This window comes from Melozone crissalis, unplaced genomic scaffold (genome assembly GCF_028551555.1).
Source record: "Melozone crissalis strain CALT ecotype California unplaced genomic scaffold, PUWL_Pcris_2 ptg000061l_1, whole genome shotgun sequence".
Lineage (NCBI taxonomy): Eukaryota > Metazoa > Chordata > Aves > Passeriformes > Passerellidae > Melozone > Melozone crissalis.
Window position 1 is genome coordinate 14,969,233 of NW_026535839.1, and position 13,341 is coordinate 14,982,573.

Sequence of the window (13,341 nt, forward strand, 5' to 3'; positions counted from 1 at the left end):
TTGGTTTGATGACCTTAGAGGGCCTTGCCAGCCTTAGTGATTCCAGAGTTGTGATTCCAAAAGGAGCTGGGCAGCCCAGGGCACGAGCAAGGCTGTTGTGTCAGCTCCAGCCTGTGCCTGCCCAGCCTCTCCCCATCCTGGGTGAGCCTGCTCTGCCACCAACACTTTTGGTCAGGCTGGAGCTCCCCTGGAAGTCCTGCCCAGGCTCCCTGTGCCTGCAGAACTGCCCCATCAGTCTGGCCACTGGGGCTGGGTGTGTTTGTGCCAGCACACACAGGCACACTTGTGGCTGGCATTTCCACAGCCCCATCCAACACCACAACATATCACAGAATCGTGGAATATCCTGGCCTGGAAGGGACCCACAAGGATCATCCAGGCCATCTCCTGGCCCTGCAGACACCCCACAATCCCACCCTGTCCCCAACAGCATCACCCAAATGCTCCTGGAGCTCTGGCAGCCTTAGAGCCATGACCATTCTCTGTTCAGGCCCAACCACCCTCTGAAGGAAAAACCTTTTCCCATCCCACATGGGGCAGACTGCACATTGTGTCCAAAATTTAGGATACTGCAACTTGTCCCAGAGAGAAAAGTGCTTTATATGACACAAATTAAAACAGATTAAAAAAACAATACACCCACAGAAGAACATCAGAGCTGTACATAACAAAGAAAATGGGAAGCATGTCACAGGGCTGTGGGCTGAGTCAGCTGCTCCAGTAACCGTGCTGCACAGGAGGTTGGGATGGGAGCTGGGGCTTGCAGCCATGGGTAGCTCCAGGAGGAAGGGGGCTGGGGAAGGCTGAGCCAAGCCCCAGGGGCACTGAGGGGCTGTGTCAGAAGCCATCAGTGCGCAGGGGCTGGGGCAGGTCTGACACACTGATCTGCAGGTTGAGCTCTGCCGAGTCCAGGGCCGTGGACGGGCTGGGTGGGTGGCTCTGCTCCAGCACCGAGATCTCCTCGTGGTGCTCCTGCCGCAGGTGCCACACGATCTCTCTGGACAAAAAGTGGGACTCTGCTTCTTCTGGCTCTGGAACAGAAGAAAGACAAACCTTCCTTCACTGCTTGTCCTCAGGCAGAGCTCTGGGCAGGGAGCAGAGTCTCTGTGAGATGCCCCCAAATGTGCACTATTTCCTGCTCATCAAAACACAGCTTTTACTTCCCACTTTCTGCCTGGCAGAGGGGAAAAGTTCAAACACAAAGTGAGGGGAGGAGTGTAAAATTACAGGCACTATGTGCTGGATTCCCGGTAATGCTTGTGATGGGAACTGCCTCGCTGCATGGAAATGCTTCTCCCCATCAGGGAGAGTTTCCTCTGAAAAAACCGACATTCATTAAAGCAAGATGCTGATTTCATCTGCTGGAGGTGAGGAGATGGGAGATGAAAAGATGATGGGAATGAGGGAGAGCCTCACTCCCTCCCATCCCCTGTCAGCAGGAATGGCACCGAGCCAGCACACACTCACCCCTCTGCTGGGGAGGGCGTGACAGCCCCAGCAACTTCCAGGAACACCAACAGTGAGGGAGCGGCTGCCCTGGATCCTCTGTTACGCTGTTATATCCTGGATCCTCTGTTACACTCAATGCTGGCAGCACACAGCTTGCCTCAGGTCCCCTTGGGGACTCCAGCTGGGACAACCAGTGCTGCCACCACCTTCCCTGCTCCTCAGACCCACAGCAAGAAGTCCTTAGAATTATGGAGTCATGGAATACCCTGAGCTGGAAGAGATCCACAAGGATCATCCAGTCCAACTCCTGGCCCTGCACAGACACTGTGTCCCAGAGCTTTGTCCAAACACTCCTGGAGCTCTGGCAGCCCTGGGGCTGAGACCATTCCCTGGGGAGCCTGGGCAGTGCCTGATCATCCTCTGGGGAAAGAACCTTTTCCTGATATCCACACTAAATCCCCCTGGCACAGCTCCAGCTGCTCCCTCGGGTCCTGTCCCTGGTCCCAGGGAGAAGAGATTGGACCTCCTCTTCAGCAGGAGCTGCAGCCTCCAGTGAGGTCTGACCTCAGTGTCCTGTGCTCCAGCTGGACAGGCCAAGTGCCCTCAGCTCCTCAGCAGCTCCTCTGGGCCCTTCCCCACCCCCATGTCCCTCTTTTGGACACTCCCTAACAGCTTTAGATCTTTCTCATACTGTGGTGCCCAGACCTGCCCCAGGGCTCCAGGTGAGGCTGCCCCAGCCCAAAGCAGAGTGTGACAGTGCCGTCCCTCACCCAGCCAGGGATGCCATGCTCAGTGACATTCCTATTTCATGGGGGAATGCAGCCCCTCCCTTCTCCCATGGCAGCAGAGGCCACCATGGCCCCTGACTGGGGACATCAGCCAAGCCCTGCTCAGACACTGATCCCTTCACTCAGGGCTACAAGAGCACAGCCAGGGCACCCCAGCCTCTTTCTCCTCACTCACCCTCGTAGGCAATGAGCCTGTATGTGTCTGCACACTCCTTGGAGCCTCTCAGGATCTCCTCCAGGGTCCTGTAGAACAGCTTGGCCTGCTCCAGGCGCTCCTCCCGGCTGAAGGCAGCACACTCATCCTGGGACATGGCGTACAGGGTCTGCAGAGGGGTGGCATATTCCACAGCACAGTGCCAGAGCTGCAGGGGTGGGAGGACAAGATATGGGGACAGGAGGACTGGCAAAGGGCTGCTGTGACTCCTGAGTCCACAGCACTCAGGACCTCTCAGCTCCTCGGCCTGCCTTGCACTGGGAACACTGGGACAGTGTTCTGCCTCATGCAGAGCAGAAAAAGAGTAGCTGGCCTGACAGGTCCAGGTGTCCCCTCTGCCAGGTGGGCTCAGGGAGCTGCCTTTGCCCATGAGGGGCAGCCACAGTGCTCCCAAGAGCAGCCTGGAGGGTGATCTTCCCCATGGAATTTGGTCCCTAGGGAGATATCCTTCCTTGTGATCACACCTTCTTGGTGGCTTTCTGCTATACAAAGGAAAGTGGAAGGACAGCAATCTTTGCTCTGTGTGACCAGTGACCAATGTTTGCTCTGTGTGACCAGTGACAGGACCCAGGGAAGGGCTGGAGCTGTGTCAGGGCAGGGTTAGGTTGGATTTCAGGCAAAGGTTCTTCCCCCAGAGGGTACAGGGGGGCACTGAACAGGGAATGGTCACAGCCCCCAGGCTGCCAGAGCTCCAGGAGCTCTTGGACAATGCTCCCAGGCACAGGGGGGGATTGTTGGGGTGTCTGTGCAGGCCCAGGCATTGGACTTGATAATCTTTGTGGGTCCCTTCCAACCCAGCATATTTTGTGATTCCATTATTCTAAGTCTGAGCATCCTAACAGAGAGCTGGAGGGCAGAGCATAAACATTGAAAAGGTGGAGGCACAGCTGGAAGGAGGCTGAGCAAAGAAACCCAGAGAAATCTGATAAAGCCAGAAACATGCCAAGGAGGAGTGGTGTTACCAGTGAGTCTTACAATGGGTAAACTGGAAAGTTGAATGGAGTGAATTAGAAGGAAGAGGGATGTGATCCCAGGTGAATGCAGAGGAGCAGGAAGTTCCCAGCCTTGGCAGGCAGTTCCTGCCCTGGGGCAGGTGCCTTCCATGGGCCCTGCTCGCTGTGAGGGACTGGGCAGGAAGCTGAGGGGCAAATATTACTGGAAGGCCAGGTGCAGGCTCAGAGCTGCTGGAGCTCCCAGGGAGCAGAGTGACTCAGCAGCAGCCTGGCAGAAGGAGCACAGCATCAGTGTGTGCAGCACAGCAGGAAAAACCCGTGGCTGACTGTGATTCCCCCAGAGCAGGGCACAGAGGCTCGGGGTCCCTGCAGGCTGGGCTTTAAAAACTGCGGCTCAGAGCTCAGCCACTGCCAAAGGGCAAAGCAGGCACCAGGTGAGGAGCAGAGCTCTGCCAATGTCTCCATGCACAGCACCAGGGTGTTCCCTCCTCCAGGGGGAAGGGACAGGGGCCAGTCTGCCCAGAGATGTGGGAGGAGATGAATGCAATGTGAGCTGGAGAGATTCAGGGCTCACCAGCCTAGAAAAGGGTGACTGGGGAAAGGAGGGACTCAAATAATGACTCACACAGACATCTTGGAGCACCTCTCCACAACACAAGGAAACATCCATCCTGTGGGAAGTGATGCTCTGTAGCCCACATCTGCTTTTCCCTGCTCAGTTTTCTGCTGTTTTCTGGGCTTCACTCAGCTCCAGGAGGGGCTAAGCCAGCCCACCATCCCTGCAGCTGGGCCTGGGAGGAGGCAGCCAGCAGGGAGGGCTACAGGAATGGGATCTCTCCCTCTCATGGAAGCCTGGTGAAAGCTGGGAGTATCTAACAGCAGAGGTGACAGTCTCCTGTGTCGCAGACATCTTTTTGTGAAAATCTTCTCTTTAGGATTTTCCTGCTGAAGCTGAGAAGTTTCAGCAACAAATGTAAACAATTATTATCTGCTGCTGTGGAAAACAATTATTATCTGCTGCTGTGGAATGCAACAGGTCCACCTGTGATTGGCCCCTCTTGGATGTTTATAATTAATGGCCAATCAAGATGGAGCTATCCGGACAGCGTCCGAGAGAGCTGCCTTTGTTATTTATTCTTTTCTATTCTATTTTTGTCTTAGCCAGCCTTCTGAAGAAACCTTTTCCTTTCTATTTCTTTTTAGTATAGTTAAAATATAATATATATATCATAAAATAATAAATCAAGCCTTCTGAACATGGAGTGAACATTCTCATCTCTTGCTTCATCCAAAAACCCCTGTGAACCCAGTCACACTCCTGTCCTTAGGGCCACTTCTGGGGCCAGCAAAGCTTTTGTGATGATGCTCCTAATGCTGCTCTCAGCATACCTGATTTTCTTCATCTGTGATTGCATAGAGGCTGTGTTTGTAGACCCTCTTTTTGATGCCAGCTCGGGCCAGGGTGGTTTCAGTGAGCTCTGTCACATACTGGATATTGCTGTCAGCTTTCTCCAGGTCATCATAGATATCACAGCTCAGAGGGATCAAGATGTGGAGCTTCCAGGTCTTCCTGCACGCTGGCAGGTTGGGATTGGCTCTGCTGAATTCCTCCATGGACTTTTTCACCCCTGGTGGAAGAGAGCATCAGGCAGAGGTGCCTGGTGTGAGTACAGCTGCATTCTGCCTTGCTCCCCATTCCCTGCTAACACTGTAAAAGTGGGAGGATTGTTATTAGCAGCTATTTCTATCTGTAGGCATGGGAATGCAGGGAAACAGCTACGTACGTGGCAGGACTATTTTTAGGTACCCAACATAAAAGGACCAGGCAAGGCCATGAGCAACGTTCTGCTTGGACCTCTCGGACATCTCAGACATCTCCACTGCTGAGGGCTTCTGTGGAGGGAAGGACAGACAGACCAGGTAGTGACAGCTGCCACCTGGGCCCTTCTGCCACAGTCAGTTCTCCACGGGATTGGAGAACTCCAAAGAGTGGAGAGTGAACAACCCCACCAGCCCCTTCCCCCACCGTGCAGGGCAGAGCCCCACAGCCCCCACAGAGGAGGGAATGGGGCTGGAGTGAGCCAGGCATTTCCCTGGCTGCACCTTCCCCTGGGATCCTGTGTCCCAGTGCAACTTGTGCATCTGCCTTGTGTCACAGACATCTTTTCATAAAAATCCTTTCTTTAGGATTTTTCCCCCTCCTGAGAAGCTGTGGCCTCAGCAACAAAATGTAAGCAATGGTTATCTGCTGCTGTGGAATGCAACAGGTGCATCTGTGATTGGTCTCGGGTGGATGTTTGGATTTACTGACCACTCACGGCAGAGCTGGGTCTCACTCTCTGCTGAGACACAGACCTTTGTTACTCATTCCTTTTCTATTCTTAGCTTAGCTAGCTTCTGAGAACTTTTCCTTCTATTTCTTTTAGTATAGTTATAATGTAATATATATCATAAAATAATAAATCAAGCCTTCTGAACATGAGGTCAACATTCTTGCCTCTCTCTTCACCCTGAAAACCCCTGTGACCACTGTGACAGCCCTGTGCTTCCAGCATGGGACAGGAGACACCCCAGGGCCTAGTGGTGGGGTTCCCAATGGCCTCTGCCAGCTCTGTGTGTGCATTTGGGTGGAGATGGGTGTCCTGTCCCACAGGCACCTGACAGAAGCACCCTCTGCATCCTGTGTGACCCTTTCAGCACCTCTGGGGCACAGCTGAGCCCTCCCACTGCTGCAGAGGCACCTGGGGCTTGGCCCTGCTCCCACACCACACTGAGAATTGAGAACACACAGACTCTGCTTTTCCCTCAAGCACCAGCTTGACTGGCAGATTTAAAACACCCCTGTTTTTTGTGTCAGGGGGGCCATGCCATCCCCTGGAATGGTTGTGCTCATTAGGAGGCAGTCTTGCCCTCCTAATGCCAACACTCCTGGCAGCACAGGGCCAGGGAGATCAGCTCTGCAGGGCTGGGCTGAGAGGCTGGACATGCAGAGGCCATGTAGAGCTGGCTAGGTGCCCCCAAGGCTGCTCAGGGCTGAAGGGTTCCCCAGGCAGCCAGGGGAAGGGTTCCCAGGGCAGGCTGAGGGTGTGGGAGCCTTACCCGGAGCCCCAGGGCGAGGATGAGGAGCTGGCACAGACTGGCCAGGATGAGGTGGAGGCCAAGTTGCTGCCCATCACCAAAGAGAGCCACGTAGGCTGAGCCACAGACGAGCAGCATGGGCCCGTGCCAGTGGGGGGGGAAGCAGGAGCTCAGGGCCCTCCAGAAACTGCCATGGTGCCTGGGGGGGACAGGGAGACAGGAGTCAGGCTGTGGCCACCTACCCACCCTCAGCAGCCATGGCTGGGGCTGCTCCCATCTCCTGGGGGCCACCGACCTTCCAGAGCACTACAGAGCTGTGTGGGACCCTGCCCAGCACACCCCAGTGCCCCCAGGCAGGAGAGGGCTTGGGTGTCCTGGAGCACCCGTGGGACTCAGAGGGAGCAGATGGATGGAATGTCACCCTGGGCAGCAAAGGGAGACAAGAGCCCCCTGCCCTCCAGCACTGCGTGGTGGGGAAAGGCTGGAGGACAAGATCTGTTCCCCAGGGAAAGAGCACAAGGAGAGGAGAGATCCATGGACAACTGGGAGAACTGGCAGGTGGGAGAGGGGGAGAGTGTGGGAGAGGGAGCAGGAGATGAGAGGGACAGGAGGGTGACAGAGGGCAGCATGTGCTGCTGGGCACAGCACATCATTGCCGCAGAGGGCACGTGTGGGCACAGAGACAGGAGCAAACCCCAGCACATCCCGAGGGTGCAATGCCCTTGTCCAGGGCAGTCCCAGGAGCGCCGCGGGCGGGCAGCCAGCCCCGCTGCCTCACCTGGACTCCAGGTGGAAGATCTCCTCGGCCAGGTAGCAGGCGCCCTTGAGCAGCTCCCCGGTCTGCAGGGTGACGAAGTGGAGGGCGAGGCTGCGGGCGGTAGGCACGAGGGGCTGCCCGGCCAGGAGCAGAGCCCCGGCACAGAGCCCCAGCAGCACGAGCACGGCGCGCTGCGCCCGCCCGGCCCGGGCCCGCGGGATCAGCGGGACACAGCGCGGCCGCCGCGGCTCCCGGGACATCTGCGGGGATCGGCGGGCTCAGCAGCGGCCTGTCCCGGCTCCCAGAGCTGCAGCTCGTCCTCAGCGCCCGCGGCAGCACTGTGGGAGCGGATAGGAGCACATCAGGGATGTGTGCGCCCAGCGCTCACTGAGCATCCCAAAGCCGCAACTCTTCGGGGAGGCTCCCCTGCGCTTCCCGCCTTCGGGCTGTCCCCTGTGCCCACAGGGGCTCGGCAGGACACAGCCTGGCTGTCACCCCGCTCCCGGACGCTGCCAGCCCGCCCTGCTCCGCAGCCGCTCTCTGGCCGCACTCACCGGAGCAGTTTCCAGCCGCCAGCCCCGGATTCCTGCGCTGCGGCTCCCGAGCTCGGCGCTCCCGCCGGGGCAGCGGGGGCTCCTCCAGAGGCTGCTGCGGACACACAGCCGGAATCTCTGCCACGGACGGGCTTCTGGAGCGCGGGTGGAGCTGCACATAAAAGCGCGCAGAAAAGTGAAAATGAAAGGAGCTCTGGCAGCAGCGGGCAGCCTGCGGAGTGCCAGAGCTCTCCCACGCAGGGCATCCATGAGATCTCCCAGCCCACAGGGAATCCAGGCACTGGTGGCTCTAGCAGGTTTCGATATCCATGAGCTTGCACATCCTGGAAAGCCCCAAGGCTGCCAGGACATGGTCTGAGAGGAACTGGAATGAGGAAGGAAACCAGAATTTATTGAGATCTCATCTTCAAGGGCAGATTTCAAAGATTGCATTGATTCAGCTCAGCAGATTGCCAGGGGCAAAACAGACTCAAGTTCTGTCTAGCAGAAGGTGACTCACAGTGCCCTGGATGCTCCCACCCCACACATTTGCAGGAGATGCCAGGCTGGGAAGCAGTGCCCAGGAGTGCTGGCAACACATCAGGGGCTTCCTTGGTGGCCAGGGAGGCCCTCAAGACTCCCAGATCCTTGTTCCAAGCAGTGGAGAGGTATTTCCATCCTGGAAGAACATGGATTAGGGGACACGTACACAAGCCCATAGGAGCAGGTGGGATGCACTCAAGGGTGCTGAGGGAGATGGATGATGCCCTGGCAAGGTTCCTCTCTGCTATCTTTGGAATGTTGTAGCAATCAGGATGTTCCTGGAGAGTGGGACAAGGAAATCTCACACCAGCTTTGAGGAGGTGAACTACAGCCTGCTCAATGTCACCTCTGACCCTGGGAAAGTGATGGAACAAATCTTCTCAGCAATCTCTAACAAATGCCTGAAGGATGGGACAGGAACAGCCATCAGGGATTGGACACCACATCTGATGGACCCAACTACCTGGAATGGCAAGAAAACTGGCTGTGGGGATGAGGGGAGAACCTCCACTTCAGCAAAGCCCTCAGCATGGTCACCCATGGCCTCTGTGGAGCCACACTAGGTGGATACAGGCTGGGAAAGGGAGTGACTGTCCAGAACACACTCAGGGTCCCATTGCTTTCTGGCCAGGAATGCCCCTGGGTTCCAGGAGACCCTGGCAGTCCCCACAGACCCACATTGCCAGGGTCTCTGGAGCCTGTCACAGGCTTACAGCACAAGGATCTTGATTCAGACATGCCCACAGTTCACATTTAATTAAAATAATTGAATTAAAGAATCATTTAGGTTGGAAGAGACCCTTGAGACCACCAAGTCCATCTATTTCCCCAGAACTATTTCCCCAAGTCCACCACTAACCCATGTCCCCAAGTCTTTTAAATCCCTCCAGGGATGGAGACTCCACCATTGCCTGGGCAGTCTGGGCCAGTGCTTGAGAGCCCTTTTGGGTGAAGAAATTTTCCCAGCATAAAGTTCCTCTAGTAGTGCTGGCTTGAGGCCATTTCTCTTTGTCCTGTCCCTTGTTCCCTGGGAGCAGAGCCCACCTGTCAGGGAGCTGTGGAGAGAGAAGGTCCCCCCCGTGTCCCCTTTCCTCCAGGCTGAGCCCCCCAAGCTCCCTGAGCTGCTCCTCCTCAGACCTGTGCTCTGCTGCCCTTCTGTGGACACAGCTCCAGCATCCCCAAACCCAGAGAGGGGAGGAAGGGCTGGCAGGGAGCTGCTTGTTTGGGTGGTGCCTTAGAAACCCCAGCAAACCATTGGGCCAGAGTCCGGGCCCTGGGAGGGCCTGTGGGTACAGCCAACGTGGTGTTTGCTCCATCAACACAAAGGCTGGCTGAAACACCAAGTGAATCTCTTCCTTCTCCAGCGCTGGGATAGAGCTTGTCCCATTGCAGCCAGGCTTCACTGACCTGCTCTGCCTGGCTCTTCAGTGTGCTGCATGGGCTGCCTGCCTCCCCAGCCACCTTCCTGCAGGTCCCCCAGCAGTTGGTGGCTCTCCTGCCCTCAAAGCCTGGCCTGGCTTTCAGTTCTACCCTCAGCACACCAACACCTGCAGTGTTTCTGTCTCACTTCTGTTCAGAGCAGAGCTGTGGTACCGGTCCAAGAAGTGAGTCTAAACTCCAGGAATGAGCTTTCAGAGAATTTTGGAACCGTGCAATGGTTGGGGTGGAAATGGATCTTAAAGTTCATCTCATTCCCAACACATGCTGTGGGCAGGGACAATTTTCCATAGACCAGGTTGCTCCAAGCCCCATCCAACCTGGCCTTGAGCATTTCCAGGGATGGGGCAGGCACAGCTTCTCTGGGCAGCCTGTGCCAGGGCCTCCCCACCCTCACAGGGAAGAATCTCTTCCCAATATCCCATCTGACACTGATCTCTGGCAGTAGGAAGTCATTTCCCCTTGTCCTGTCACTCCAGGCCCTTGTCCAAAGTCTCCTCCTGCACCAGCAGGGGCTCTGAGCTCTCCCTGGAGCCTTCTCTTCTCCAGGTGAGCACTCCCAGCTCTCCCAGCCTGGCTCCAGAGCAGAGGGGCCCCAGCCCTCAAAACATCTCTGTGGCCTCCTGTGGACACCTGGAACATCTGAGCTTGCCTGGGAACAGAGAGCCCAGAGCTGCCCAGTGCCACCCAGTGCCTCTGCACAGCCAACAAGAAGTGGCAGGATTGAAACTGCCCCCATTGTCCTCCCTGGCCTTCCTCTGGCCAACAATTTACTTTTCCACATCGTGTCTGGATTGACATTCTCTCTGTCCCTGTTTGCTGCTACTCTCTCAAGCAGAGGGAACACATGATGCTGGAAGATTTTAGATGCATAAAAACCCCACAAGGTACCTCTGTGGACCAGCACCATGGCACCTCCAACCAGGCTGGTGCTGACACCTGTGTGAGGCTGAGTGGGGCACAGAAATCAACTCTGTCCACAGCAACCCACACACACTGCCGGCCTTGCTGAGATCAGGAGAACCAAGGAGTCCTGGAATATCCTGGGCTGGAAGGGACCCACAAGGATCATCCAGTCCAACTCCTGGCCCGGCACAGACACCCCAACAATCCCATCCCATCCCATCCCATCCCATCCCATCCCATCCCATCCCATCCCATCCCTGAGAGCATTGTCCAAACACTCCTGCAGCTCTGGCAGCTTTGGGGTGGGGACCGTTCCCTGGGGAGCCTGGTCAGTGTCCCACCACCCTTTTCCTGATATCCACACTAAATCCCCCTGACACAGCTCCAGCCATTCCTTTGGGTCCTGTCCCTGGTCCCAGAGAGCAGAGATCAGAGCTGCAGCCCCTGGGGAGGTCTGACCTCAGTGTCCTGTGCTCCAGCTGGACAGGACAAGTGCCCTCAGCTGCTCCTGGGGGCCCTTCACCACCTCGTGTCCCTCTTTGGATGCTGTTTCTCACACTGTGGTGCCCAGCTAGAGGCTGGACACATGTGGCATGTCCCCTGCCAAAAGGCAGGCCAGGAGCAGGGTGCTCTCCCTGGCAGCCCCTGGGTGAAGGGCTGTGAGCAGGCAGCAGCAGCAGTGTGACAGAGCTGGCACTGCTGCAGGATGGGCACAGCAGCACTTCCTTCCTTTGATTCCCTTGTTTTCCATTGCCTGGGAAGCAGGTAGAGCTGCTGGCTTCGTGCTGAGGGCAGGCTGCCCAGCGACAGCTTTCATACCTGCAGGGATGGGGCTCCAGTGCCAGGCTGGTGTCAAAAGTGGCTTTGGTGCCTTGACTAAAAGTGCTGCAGTCGGTGCTTTTAGTGCTGCAGTTGCACCAGCAGTGTCCCTCAGAGGTCCCGTGTGACAGGGCTGCTGTAGTGACACAAAATAGCAAAAATAAAGTGCTCTGCAATATTCTGTGTGGCCTTGGGCTGTGTGAACCAGGCCAGGTTCTGGTGCAGTGAGGAGCCACCGTGTGCTGCAGGAGATCTGGTGGCAGCAGAAGCTTCTGAAGCTTCCTGGAGCTCCTAAGCACCCATTGTTTCTCATTCACTGAGCCAAGCACTTCCACAGAATCATGGAATGTCCTGAGTTGGAAGGCACCCACAAAGATGATCAAGCCCAGCTCCAAGAATCTCACACAGTGCCTGAGAGCATTGTCCAAATGCTCCTTGGAGAACCTTCTTGTCCCAACACTCAGCTGTGGGACAAAGGAGGTGACACCCAAGGTGGCCAGGGAGATGTCCTGGCCTGAGGATTTGGGAATTTCCCTTTTGGCCTCCAGATTCAGACCTTGGCTCACAGAGCCCATATAGGGATGTGCTCCCTTCCCTTCCCTTCCCTTCCCTTCCCTTCCCCTTCCCCTTCCCCTTCCCCTTCCCTTCCCTTCTCACGGATGTGCCCAGCCTGGCAGCTGCTTTGCCTCACTCTGAGCCCGGCCTGGAGCCCTCAGCAATGATGAATTTCAAGTCCTGGTGGCAGAATGGAGCCTCCCTCCATCCCTAGAGCTGCTCTGAGTGCTGCACGCCCCTCACCCACTGAGGTTCTGCTTCTTTTGGAGCACCAGACCCTTCCCAGGAGAGAGTTTGAATTCAATAGATGTCAGTGGATCAATCTGTGATTTCTGATTTTGTCAGCTGCCAGCACCTGCAGGGTTCTGTGGCACTGATTCCCCACTTATATGTTGGGTGGAAAAACTATTTTTACTCATTTTACTCATTTTACAAATTTCCACAGGCTGGCATTGGAACATGAGCCTCCAGTCTCTTCCAACCAAACCATTCCATGATTCCATGACTGAGGTGGTGCTGCTGGGCAGAGCACCTTTGGCACAGAGGCTGCTCCTGGTCCTTTTTTTCTGGAGTTTTCACTTTTCTTTGAATCTTGCCCAACATTGGAAGTTTCTCCTTTCCCAGTTGTGTCTCTCCTCTTTTAGTGACTTTTTTGCACCCTCTAACCAAGGGCTCAGAAGTTATAAAAACCTGGAATAACTAGATTTAACCAGCTTGGATGGGAAGTTTCTATTCCTTTAAATCCTTGCACCAGAACCACAACCAAACCACTTTTCTACCTCCTCCTGGGCACAAAACCCAACACTTCCCCTGTGAATGCTAGAAAAAGGTTACTTTCATCTTGGCTGACTTGGAAAGCTGCCTCACAAACAGGAAAAGGTTGCAGAGATGTTCCCAAGGGGTGGGAAGCCTGTTGTGCCCTGGAACACGATGTGTGCCCAGCCAGGTTTGAGCCAGGGGCTGTGCTGCCCTCAGGGGCCACAGGAGCATCTCCCACAAAAGGAATCTGGGATTCACTTCCAGTGATGGGGATCAGGCATTGGCTGGGCCATACAAAAGGAAAGCAGAAAATGCTGGAAGAAAAACAGTTTTACAGTTTCACCCCAACCCAGCATTGGCTTCAGCAGCCAGGAGTGCTTGGGATTAGTGTCTGAGCCTTCCCAGTGGCCAGGATGAAGGGTGTGTTCCCTTGTCATCGGATCAATGAGCTGTGCTGGCTTGTCTGGAATTGGCAATCAAGGAGTGCCCAAAATGAAAAGGAAAGAAAGGAAAGTGAAAGAAAAGAGCAGGAGGCCACAAAATGAACCAA

General features: G+C 55.8%; 1 protein-coding gene across 1 annotated transcript; it reads right to left on the minus strand.

The window, feature by feature from the left end:
* Positions 1-612: 612 nt before the first annotated feature.
* Positions 613-7,502, minus strand: STING1 (stimulator of interferon response cGAMP interactor 1). The gene is made up of 6 exons (XM_054288219.1): positions 7,261-7,502; positions 6,504-6,681; positions 5,189-5,297; positions 4,794-5,032; positions 2,413-2,599; positions 613-1,031 (listed from the first exon to the last, which is right to left on the minus strand). The coding sequence occupies exons 1-6, from the start codon at positions 7,497-7,499 to the stop codon at positions 838-840; spliced, it is 1,146 nt and encodes a 381-aa protein (XP_054144194.1). The 5' UTR covers positions 7,500-7,502; the 3' UTR covers positions 613-837.
* Positions 7,503-13,341: the final 5,839 nt, after the last annotated feature.